The sequence below is a fragment of the Chinchilla lanigera genome, unplaced genomic scaffold (genome assembly GCF_000276665.1).
Source record: "Chinchilla lanigera isolate Chin_1 unplaced genomic scaffold, ChiLan1.0 scaffold00024, whole genome shotgun sequence".
Taxonomy (NCBI): domain Eukaryota; kingdom Metazoa; phylum Chordata; class Mammalia; order Rodentia; family Chinchillidae; genus Chinchilla; species Chinchilla lanigera.
Genome location: NW_004955425.1, coordinates 4,638,837 through 4,651,813, shown reverse-complemented (window position 1 = coordinate 4,651,813; position 12,977 = coordinate 4,638,837). Strand labels below are relative to the sequence as shown.

Here is a 12,977-nt window from a genome sequence, read left to right as displayed (position 1 = left end):
CTCAGGTCTTCTTTTGCAAGATTGTTTTGGTGGAGCTCTTGAAATTCTATATGAATTTTAGAATCAAAATTTTCAATTCTACATAGGTCAGTAGGATTCTGACAGAGAGCAATGACTCTATAGCTCATTTTGGATAACATTGTCAGCTTAAAAATATTAAGTGTTTCAATATGATATCTTTTCATCCATTTAGGTCTTCTTTATTTCTTTGAAAAATGTTTTACACTCAGCATAGAATTCTTACCATCCCTTAGTTATTCTTTGCTTTTTTTTTTTTTTTTTGGTACTGGGAACTGAACTCAGGACCTTGTGCTTGCCAGGTAAGCACTGTGCCTCTGAGCTACATCCCCAGCCTCCCTTAGTTAACTTAGAATCTCTTTCTGGTTGAGTGCTCTTTCATATACTTTGCCCAGTTTTAAGCAATTAGGCTATTTTTATATGAATTTATGAGAGTTCATTGTATCTTCAGGATAATGTTCTTTTTTTATCAGATATATGCTTTGCAAACATTTTCTCCATGTCTATGGCAATCTTTTTATTTCCCCAAGGGTGCCTTTCAAAGATATTGCTTTCAAATTTATCAAGTGTAATTTATCAATTTCTTGTTTTGTGGTTTCTGTTTTTTGTGGTTTAAGAAATGTTTATCAAACTCAAGATCGTAAAGATTTTCTCCTCTGTTTTCATCTAGAAGTGTTACAGTTTAGAGCTTTACGTTTAGGACTATGATACATTTTCAGTTGACTTTTGGTTAGGGTGTGAAACATGGACTTTTGAATCAAAAGTGACATGATCTAATTTCTATTTTACTGCTTACTAGTTGCATCACTTCAGGCAAACCATTCAAGAGGAACCTCAGTTTCATCATTTGAAGCAAAGATAGTATTTGCTTCCTGGTCTTTCTAGAACTGTTCTGAAGATGAAATGAAAACAAGTATAAAAGTACTTTCTAAAATCAGAATATAAATGTTAACCACGATTATTTCAAGCTGACAGCAGGAAAAGAAAGATGGTATAAAAATATGTTGTAACTGGAGGAAAGCCAGAACTCAAGAAATTACCAGCAGTGAAGCAAGGTATTTAAAAGCATCCGTTTCTCAACAGGGCTATGTTTCTAGTTTTGCTCTTTCTTAGCATCTGAAACTCATATAGAGTGCCCGAGATCTCTAATCCTCAACTTTGTCACCTATGCAATGCGAAAGAACTATCAACTCCATAGAGTAGTGGGAGAAGGAAGTGCATTATGTACAGAACTCAGTAACCTACACAGAGTAAGGAATGAATAAATGGCATTTTTGAGAGGAGAGGTGTTCTGTCTAATATGGTCTCTTGTGGCACACAGAAGTATTACAACAGATGATAGCAAAGGCAAAGGCATAAAGAAGGAAAATGAGAATTTGAAACAGGGCCTCTACTTCAGGCACTTCTAATTGTAGTAATAGCAATGTCCTAGCTGGACAGACAGCACCATAACTGAGCTGCATATAGGTTAGCGTGACAAAGCAGAAGCACTCCAGTCAGCTTCTCTCCAGTCTCATCATCCTATGTTCCAGGTGTACCCTAGGTTTCTGCCAAACTGAACTGCTGGCTATTCCTCAAATGCACCTTTGCTTCGTTTTGCCTCTGTTGGAACATTGCTCCAGTATCATTCCCTTTGCCTATCTGACTTTCTCATCTTGCAGTATTTAGTTCAAATGACATCTTTTAGGAAGCTATTTCTAACCGCTTCCTCTTCATACAGTACGTTGGGCATACCTTTCATATGACACTTTGTCATGATTATTGGTTTGCTGGCCACCCTGGCTGAATGACTCTGTGAAAAATTACTTGAAAGAAGGGAGATAGTCTTATAGTCTTCCAGAACCTGGTGAATAACAGCACTTTAAGAAATAGGTATTCGCCAGGTGTGGTGGTGCACGCCTGTAATCCCAGCACTGGGGAGGCTGAGGCAGGAGGATTGCTGTGAGTTAGAAATTAGCATGGGCTACAAAGTGAACTCAAGGCCAGCCTGAACTGCAAAGTGAGACCCTGTCTCAAAAAGACCAAAAAAAAAAAAAAAAAAGAAATAAGTATTCAATGAAAATATGAATATGTATTTTTGATTTCTAGTGTTAATATAAGTAATTATATCTTTTCAACTAAACTTGATAAATTATATCTTTTCAACTGAACTTTTTCAGTTAGTTTTATAAAATAATGCTGATACCTACTCTAAATAGGTCAAGTAGAATTATTCTTTATGCTGTTATAGGGCTCATTTCTTACAGCATCCAAACCCATGTAATAACATCCACCATTTAGGTATTTAACACTAGGTGCAGCTGAGTATATCCATCTCCATCTCCATTTCTATCTATATCATCTATATCTATCTATAATATATTACATAATATCTCTAGTTCTACATGTATATATCTTATATCTCATTTGTCTAGGGAAAATGACATATAGTCCTTTTTACAGTTTTTTAAAGTATTGCTTTTAGACATAGTTATTCTGAATAAGTGTGGTACTAATTACATGGCAGGGTAAGTCCCAAGAGTGCTTGAGAAAAAACTACTTCATCAAACTCCTACGTGCGAAAACATTTAACAGTTCATGTAATATGGAATTTTGTGAAACAAGTAAATAACTGCTCATGTAAACTTCAATTGAACTGTGACTGTATATCCCTACACTGATTAGAATTTCTCAGCTGATGATCTCACATCTATGTACCATACTACTTCATAATAAACTGAGGCGAGTGGCCAGTTATGCTCCAGAGACATAGAGGTAGAAGATTACTCAGTGGAACCTTTAAGATTGATACCTGCTATGTTTCCTGTTGCTGATAAATTGGGTAGTACTACAGTCCATCTAACCCAAGGGGCCTGTTTTGCCTGTCTAAAAGTCACTATGAACTTACAGCACATAGGCAAGAGTACTCTTGTGGCCATAATTTCATGCCAGGAAATGTTGACTCATGGCGCAAATGTGTTAAATTATCAAATGCTGGAAAACATGCAAATTTAGGAATGAATGATATTATGGTTTGTGTCTAGATGTCCCCACCAAAGCTTCATGCAGGCCTGGGAGCAGCCTTTTTTTGGAGGAGGCTGAATCTGGAGTTTGTGACTGATTCATAATACAATTCTGGGATTAACTGTTCTGCGATTAAGGCTGGGTAATTGCTGGATCACTTCACTGATTGGATTGGCACCACCCTAGTTTCAGCAGTCTGGATAAGATAGAAGGGGCCAGAAAGAGGCTTGTTCCCCATCCCCTTTTTGTTTTTGCTCTTGTTACTTTTTCTGTCTTGTGTTGCCATGAACTGTTGACCTCTGTCACATGCCACTCTGCCCTGCAGCTGGCTGATTATGGGCTGAAACCTCTACAAACTGTGAGCTAAATAAACCTTTCTTTTCTTAACTCTACGTGTTGGGCATTTTGTCTCAGCAATCAGAGAAAAGTAACTAAAACAAATAGCAAGAAGCTGGAAAATCTTTAAGCATAAGAAAAAACAAAAACATGATCAAAATATGTTATATGTGTGTATGACAGTGCCTCAATAAAACACAATATTTTGTAAAATTAATATGCACTAAGGAAAATATAAAAACAAACAAAAAACAAAAAGCGGTAAGAGTTCCTTATGTCCACAGGGACCTACCACTTTTACCTCACCTTGTTGTGATGGTGTTCAACAGTCCCTTATGGGCATGAATATGTCACAGCTCCTGGCAGTGAATCAGTTCTGAAATAACTCTTTCTGGAATTATTTATACATGTGAAACAGAAAGACAGGAGAGACTAAGAAAGAGGAGAGTAAGAATAAAGAAAAAGTGTGTAAGAAGAGAAATAATCAAGAAAGCGAGCAAAAGGCCATGTAATGTAATCAATGCTATGTAATCAATCAGCAAAGAAGTGACCGTCAAAACACTTTCACGTCACCTCCTCCTTCTCTTACTGCTTGATTTAGTTAGATTGAGAACCTGCTATGTCCTAGTGTTTGTATCTGTAGGAAATATTTTCTGCTGTGTTCTCTCATTTCACCCTGACCACAACTCTAAGGGATAGGCTCCTCTGCTAGTTGAGGCCTTTGAGACTTAGAGTTGCAGTCTCTCTGTCCAGATGCACAAATAGAGCCTAAGTATGTCCAACTCTGAAGTGCAAGATCACAATTATACTGGATTATTAAAAACCCAGGAATTAAAGGCATAGTACAAGAGAAAACTCATAAAGACCAGTGGCAAAATGACCTAGAAATCATGACCTTATTGTGGAAATAAACATGCAATATACTTCAACTGATAAACATAACTGATTACTGCCTTTCAAAGAACGTATCATAAAAGGCCATAATTTGCACAGTGATGGTACACTGGTGAATGTTTTTTATGGGCACCATATTTAGGAACTGTTTTAGAAGTAGCTTACTGGCCACATTAAGACAATAAATGTAAATTAGTTATGCTTCTTTAGTTACCTCTAAAAATTTTAAAAACTATCAAGATTGACCATCCATTTTATTGAAGATATATGTCCAAATGACTGGTTATTTCTAAAACAGGAAGTTTCACTTCGAATTTCAAAGACCTTCTCCAACTGATGATATATATAATAATATGCATCAGGCTCAAAAAGTGCTAGAATTTGGGCCTCACTGCCCCCCAGGGCCACTGCGCTAATGGCCTGGTGCCCAGAATGGAGCTGTTAAGAGATGACGGAGCCTTTGAGAGATGCAGCCTTGTGAGAAGTGTTCAGGTCACTGGATATGAAAGGGAGGGCACTGGAACTTTGGTCCCTGTTTCTTCCTTTCCTTTGCTCCCCGGCTCACCACCTAACTGGTTTTGCTCTACTGCACACTCCAGCCACAATGTACAACCTCACCACAGGTCCAAAACAGTGTGGCCAACCAGTCATGGATTGAGACCTCCAAATATGTCAGCCAAAATAAACCTCTTCTCTTTATAAAAGGATTACCTAGGAATTTTGTTACACTAATAGAAAGATGACAAGCAGAAAAACTTTGTCAATCTTGTTGAAATAAAGATATGGAATTTTGAAATGGACAACAACTTACAAGTTTTATAGATTTGTGAAATTAATCACTGCCTTCCAGTTCCAATTTATCTAAAAGAAAAAAATGAAGATAGAAACAGAAAATACACGAGGAAAAAAAACCCCAGAAGTATCAATTACTAGATAACCTCCCAATGTTAAAATTAGACATCATTACTCACCAGAAATTAATCTCTTGAGTAAATAATACGAATGCATGAGTGGCCTCAGGTTATTTTCTGTGGTCACCCTCTTCCCCTACCAAACACCAACCAATAAGGAAAATTCTGGCTTTAAACTTTTGCGTCTGCTTTTCTCTCTTCAGTTCTTCTAACTCAGGGGTAACAATATGCCAACTGGGGTAGTTAGTTGGGGAAGACCTAAAGAAGCAAAAATGCAGACCTTCTACTGAAAAGGGCACAGAGTTCCTTTGGTAAAGGGGGAAAAAAGAGTCAGAAGTGAAGAATGTGAATGGAATGGTAAATAAATAAATAAAGTGAAAAGAGACAAGGAGGGAGGGAGAGGGATGGAGGGAGGCTCACAGGGATGAGAGAGACAGACAGAGAGGGGAATTAAGAATTAAGGGTGCAAAGGGAAATCTGAGGGAACTTCCAGAAGTAAAAGCTTGGAAGGAATGAAAAGAGATTTCTGAAAGTACTGCTGAAGATGAAGGATTTTGTAGATTCTTTAAAATTCGATTGGCAATATCAGTGAATATTGGAACTACTTTAAATTCCTTTTAATTTATTGGCTTTTGTGTTTTTGACTGCAATAATATGCCAGGGCTGGGCCATAAAGGGCTCTTGGTTTATTCAGGTTATAGAAGTGTAACACTTACAGTAGTTGCTCCTAATACTGGATTCAAGGAAGAACTTCAGGTGGTTGATAAAGCTTCATAACTATATGCATTATTGTACTTACACGGACATATACTTTTTATGAAAAGAATATTTATGTTAAAAAACACAAAGGGAAAGAGAAAGCAGTCTTAGTGCAAAGGATTAAGAAGATAACAACAATAAACAAACTGTAGAAGATAACTGATTTCTAATTCTACTGTACACGCTTAATAGGCTAGCCCAGACACATCTAGTTTGCTGACAATACCAACATGTTGATTCATCATATTCCACCAATATGATGAATCACCCCCTAAAATTCCTCTCATCTCCTTGATATTTGAAAATACATTTGGTAACTTTTAAAAATAAAGTAACTCATAAGTTTGCTAAATGAAGTGGTGAAAGGGGCCGCTAGTGTTTTCTGAGACTGAAGAAAGATGGGGAAATTCGTTACACCTGAACACAAATCAGACATTTACCTCACTTTGAGAAAGGCATTATGGTAGACACTGAAACAAGAGAAGGACAAAAATAATATTGGCGAGAACACTGGGGTTATCAACCTGAATGAATGGCCCCTGTCAGCGTTCATGGAAAGATGTTTTCAGTGGTTACTTTTCTCTTGAAAGTGTTAGTACATCCTGCTTGTTACACAAACCTTAACGCAATCTATCCCAGACTAAGCATTAAATTATATTAACTGGATACACATTTAAATTACAGAGGGCAAATAGCTGCAAAAAAAGGAAGAACTGAGAACCATAAAAAACCTGCCATTGTTTTGCTAAGTTTGTTGAATCACCTATTTAAGTGTTTCATTCAAACCCAAAATGGGAGGCACAGAATCAACTCCCAAGTTGTTCATTGAAACTTTCTTTATCTACCTTTTTTTCATTTAAGAGTATCACCCACAAGAACACACCATTATTTTACTCAAGAGAAAATTCAATTTAGAGTCTTAGAAGATGGTTTTCAGCAAATATTAGTCTCTAGGGATTCATGAGCAAGAGGCATATTGTAAACGTTCATTAAATGCTTACTGCACAGATAAACAAGAATTTTTTTATTCTCCTGCTGACATTGTAGATACATGACATTAAGGACAGCACTGAATATGGGAGAGCAACACCAAGGAAACAAGAAACTGTTCCTGTTAAAAAAACACTCCCATTTCTCTGACAGCAAGTTCCCCTTAATAGTAGCAGCAGCCTTACCACATCAATGCGCTCTCCAAATATTTTTTTTTAGGGAGATAGAAGACACTGCCTCATAAAAGGATTTATTAGGGGATTTGAAGAAGAGGGAGGCATGACCCCTACAAAGATGTCCACATTCTAATTTCTTGAACCTATAAATTTCTTGTTACATGGAAAGCAAGAATTAAGGCTGCAGATGGAATTAAAATTACTAGCAACCTGAACCTCAGATTACCCTGGATTATGCAAGAGGGACCAACGTTCTTGCTTAAAGGCAGAGTGAGGCAGAAGAACAGGCAAGAGCGGTACAATGTGAGAAGAACCTGATGTAGTGTTGCTGGGTTTGCAGGTGGAGGATGGGCCGCGAGCCAAAGAATGGCTGCAGCTTCTGTAAGATGGAGAAGGCTGGAGAATGGGTTATCTTCTAGAGTCTCCAGAAAGGAATGCACTTGTGACGACACCTTCATTTTACTCCAGTGAGACCCATTTTGTGTTGTTTAAAACTGCAAAGTGCCTGGCAATTTCTTACAGTAACAATAAGAAACAGTGTGAGTGGCTGAGGAGGGAAAGACTAAGAGCCAGGTAGAGTGGCTCTGTCATTATTACTCATGGGAGCTTATGGAGGCTCCTTTACTTCCCTGAGCCTTTGTTTTTTCCACCTCAATAGTGCTAAGACTATGGAACTCATAAGGTTACTTTTTACAAACAACGTATTTTAAATAATTTATGTGGCATTTTCCAGTAGACATTTTTAAAATTTGAATTTATTTAATGACTTTATAAAAGAGCAGCGCTATGCTGTGTGTGGCCCAAGCATTCATGTACATAAAGGTTGCTTCCCACTGAGGAGGTGTGAGAAGCAGTAGAATCTTTAAGAGATGAGGCTTCCTGGGAGGTGGCTGCATTGTCCAGGCTGCTGCCCTTGGAAGTTACACCTGAACACAAATCAGACATTTACCGCACTTTGAGAAAGGCATTATGGTAGACACTGAAACAAGAGAAGGAGCAAACATAATATTGGTGAGGTGAGGTAGTTTTTGTGGGACTTTTCTGAGAGTAAGCTGTTATAAAGAGTCTGTCTCCATTATGATCCACTATGTGACTTTCCCTTCTTGAAAGTGCTCTCACACTGTGATGATATCCACTCTGAGGTGACAAAGGTAATGGGTGATGGATTTCCACCCTTAGGAAATTTCTGACCAAGTCATCATGGTGACAAACCAACATGGCGCAGCCCAGAGATGTCCATGTGCTAAGCTCCACCTTCCTCCTGCCCTGGCCAGGATACAACTTCCTCCTTCCTCTTTACAACATCCTGTTCCCTTTTTTCCTGCCCCCTGTCCAGTCACCATCTGCCACCTCACAGAGACAGCCCCCCAAACCCCACCCCCTATATGGCTGGCCCTATATTGCTATTTTGCTATTGTTCTCCTGGCTTGGCCCTCAGAAGGTCCTTGCACCCTCCTCCGACAACCCCCCCCACCTTCCGGTGCCCACAATAAAGGCATTTTTTTACTTTGTTTTATTTTTTACTAGCGCCAAAAAAACTTAACAATGGGGCCAGTACCATGCACTCCCAACTTTAAGTTTTCAAAACAGTGAGCTCATAAAGGACTTTTCGTAAAAGCTTATCTAGCTTTAGGTATTTCAATATATGAGGTGGGATCAAGTGTGCAGTGAATATTTAAATTGAAAAATTATTATAGTAAAAGACACACTGCCATCAATTCTTAAAACACTCCAGTTTGCTTTGAATACACTTATCCTGTCGTTCTTGGCACTTTCTGAAGCAGTTCTGGAAGTCCTCTTTCATTGTACTGTTGGAGCTTCCCAGGTGTCCTAAATTGATTTAAAATGTTTGTCATTCAAAATGACCTGTCATGGTTATTTTGACATTGGGAAAGAGCCGGAAGTTGTAGAATGCTACATCTGGTGAATAAGGTGGACGAGGACATACCATAATGTTTTTACGTGACAGAAATTGCTGTAAACATTTTGAATTGATTCAGGACATGAAAGCAGCCACAAAAAGACACAAAACAAGACTTCCAAAACTGCTTGAGAGAGTGGCAAGAATGATGGGATAAATGTGTTCAAAATGAGGGGGAATACTTTGTGGGAGATTAATGGCAATGCATCTTTTACTGTAATAAATTTTTAACTAGAAAAAACCTACTAAACATCACCATATTTTTTATCACACCACACAGCAATAGGAAACAGAACAATACAAGCAGTTTTATGTTTGCAGCAAAATTGAGAGGAAGGAACAGACAGTCCTCATATATCTTATTCCCCCACATTCATAGCATCTCTTATCAACACCTCCACTAGAGCAGTACATTTATCACAACGAATGAATGTGCATGGACACAACATTATCACCCCAATCCATGGTTTACATTACCGTTCACCTTTGGTGCTGTACATTCTGCGGATTTGGACAAATTCATATAATGACATATATGTATCACTGTATTTTCACTATCCCCAAAATGTTTGCTCCACTTAGTCATTCTTTCCTCCCTTCCAACCTCTGACAATCATTAACCTTTTCACTGTCTCCATAGTTTTGTCTTTTCCAGAACATCATATATAGTTAGAATCATACAATGTTGTCTTTTTGGATTGTTTTTTTTTACTTACTAATATGCATTTAAATTTCTTCTATGACTTCTTATGGCTTGATAGTTCATTTCTTTTCAGTGTTGAATAATATTCCATTGTACTACAGTTTATTTATTCATTCATCTACTGAAGGATGTTTGGTTGCTTCCAAGTTTTGGCAATTATAAATAAAGTTGCTATAAACATTCAGATGCAGGTTGTGTGTGGAAATAAATTTTTAAACTCTTTGGGTAAATACCAAGGAGAATGATTGCTGGATTTTATAGTAAGTGTGTATCTAGTTTTCTAAGAAACTACTGAACTGTCTTCCCAAAGTCCCACTCACCACTTCTTGGAGGAAAAGAAACATTATGTGGGATGCAGGCTGGAAGAAAACACAGGCAGGATTTTCCCTGCAGGGGCACTGTACCTCTACCCAGAAGGAGGGAAACTTAAAAATTAGCAGATTGTTCCATATATACATGCTTACAGTGTGTACTCAGATGGCACAGGAGCATACATTTCTATTCAGTTCCAAAGGTTAAGACCGACCCTTAAAGAGGGTTGGAGAATTGTTCTTTTGAGAAGAGATGCTGCAAACTACTTCAACTATATTAAATCTCCTGACCTTTCATTAATCTACTTCCTAGGGTGATGTGATATGTACAGAAACTGCGTGTTAATAAGATCTCTGCCACAGATAATAATGTTATATTTTGTGAAGTGTTCAAGATACTAGAGAAATACATGAATAATGGGAAATGCAAACTTCTAAGTTTGAAAAGCTTACTCCCTTTTATACTTTGTAGGTAATGTAGGTTTTAAGAGTTGTAAATATAGTGGTAGTCTCACCATCCAAATCGTAATAAAAATTATTATGAGGATTTGAATGTACATTGTGTTCAAAGGAATTTTTTAAATTAAGTTTTGTGATATTGCACAAACCTATTTTATTAATAGCTCTAACTTAAAGAAATAAATTTTAAACCATTTTCAGCTTATTAATAAATTATTTTTGAGAAAGTATAAAAAGAAGTCCTACAAACTATTGTCTGTAAAGGAATACTTATGAATTCCAAAGTGACTTGGTGTGTTATATATCTAGTTTCAAATTATAACAAGATTATCTCTCTGACTTCTTTTTCAAGCTGACCTAAAATTCAGTTAAAGATCATTTGAAGACATTAGCCATTAAGGTTTTTAATGCTTTTAAAAGGAAAAAGCAGTCTTCTAAAGTGACCATGACATGTTTAAGTAAATATTTTCCCCAAAGGTTGACTGTATAATTTAACTTGAGAAGATATGAATAAACACATCGACTGCTGCAATGTTTTAGAAAGCAGTTTACCAATTCTTGATTTTCGAACACTCTTTAAAATATACAAAATCTTCTGCATTTCCCACAACACCAGTTTTTCTAAAGGGCTCACAGTTTAGATAACCAGTAGTGCAGATAAATCTGTTAATCAAGAGACTTAGAAATCTCAGGAAAAAACCAGACAACTCATAGCATCTTTTCTCCATCCACCCTTTGTTCCATTAACCACCAAATCCCTTAACAACTGGGTTTACAGAGCAAAAGTCCTTTTCTCCAAATACCACAAGCTTCTGCTGTACCATGCAAAGATTTTCCAAAAAGTCAACATTTACTTAATGTAAAGAGCCTTGAGTTTGAGGTAGCTGAGCCATCAGTAGGTTTATCTAACCCTGGAAAATAGCTCAACTAGCTGCTACATGCAGGCGCTCATCTTTCTCCCCTAAAGACTTTTGCTGGCAGCAGTTAAACCAAAGTGGGAACTTGATAAAAATGAAAATCATAGTAGCAAAATATACTTACAAGGTTAATTTGACAGTCTTCAAAAATTTGGGAGGTTAGTGGTTTTTATATAGCCACAGAACTGATTTACAAAACCCCCAGAGAAACAGCTGCATTTTGATATATAACCTGCTTTGCTTGCATAGGGAACTCCAGCATTTCAGGGTGCATGCTTTTTGGTGCCAGAACTGGCACAGAACAATGGTATAAACTGTATGTCCCTCTTATTAAGAAATAGCAGGACAATGAAACCTGTAGACTTTACATGTACACGTTAGGCAAACATAGGTGCTTCAAAGACCCCACTGTTCATTTATTTTGCTAAAGTGTGGCAAAGGATGAAATAGCTCTGCTGGGATACCAAGAAAATGTGACTCATACAGCTAGAGTATTTGATTACCTGCGAATGTCTCCATTTGTGGCATTTGCTAGCAACTGGCTGAGGCAAACCTGGCAAAATGTTTTCCAGCTGCTGAAGGATTAACTCCTGTACATCCTCAACGCTGTGTTCCAAGTACGTAACTCCAAATGGGACTGTGGTGTGAATCACCAGGGAAGGCCCGATTTCTGATGACTCTGTGGTAAGAGAGGAATAGAAAGACACATCTTACAGTGAGTACCATGCAAACATCCCTCAGCATTTCAAGGTAAAGTGAAGAACTCATCAGAATCATCAGGCAGTAAATGGAGAAAAAACACTCTGATCTTTGAGCATCAATTAGGTGATCTCTGAAATTCAAAATCAAGCTGCTCTGAAAAGGAAGACAGATTTAAACTATGTTTTAGAGAACAAACAGGTCTTCCTAAAGAACTAGAGGGAAGGGTGGGAAGAATACATATGTTTTGGCTGTACTTGAATGCATTGCTATGTTTGCCTTCTTCATCCACTAAACTGCAAGATCTTCAGAGCAGGGCCTGTTTTTATACACTGTTTATATTCTTAAATTCTGAGAATAAAGTAAATGTTTAATAAATACTTATCTCTTTTTTGTTAAAGAGATTGTAAAAATATTTTGATGAAATTGTATAAATAGTAGAGTATCTTTAGCACCTCTAACAGTAAATCAAGCTTTTCTCTAGATACAGATTTTTCCCCATAATATTCTTTTAATCAGCATTAAATGTCTGCCCCATTTATAACATGGAGGGAGTTATTTTCCATTTCTGTCTGCCACTGAATTTGTTTTGCTATATTTTCATAATTAGAAAAGATGAGCATCTGCTTTATATCTTTTAGTCTTTAATAAAATATAGGGCAGCTGAATAAAGTTTGAAGTTAAAAGTAATTTCAGGGAACAGAGACATTAGAAAATGCATTGGAAAGAAAATTAGGAAGTTTATTATTTGTTTAAATCATATAGAAGAGAATTGAAAGGAACACAACTGAGCCCCCCGCGCCTTGCGCCCAGGCAGCCAGTTCTCCGGGAGCTGCAGCGCTCCTGGGTCCGAGTGTGGGCCGGACTCATACCACCGCGA

General features: G+C 37.4%; 1 protein-coding gene across 4 annotated transcripts in view; it reads right to left on the bottom strand.

The window, feature by feature from the left end:
- Rnls (renalase, FAD-dependent amine oxidase) overlaps positions 1-12,977 on the bottom strand; it is a 299,328-nt gene that overhangs the window by 16,134 nt on the left and 270,217 nt on the right. For all 4 annotated transcript variants that reach the window (XM_005385880.2, XM_013514895.1, XM_005385879.2 and 1 more), the window contains one exon: positions 11,902-12,077. In XM_005385880.2, coding sequence (XP_005385937.1) covers positions 11,902-12,077 — 176 coding nt within the window. The remainder of the gene's footprint in view (positions 1-11,901; positions 12,078-12,977) is intronic.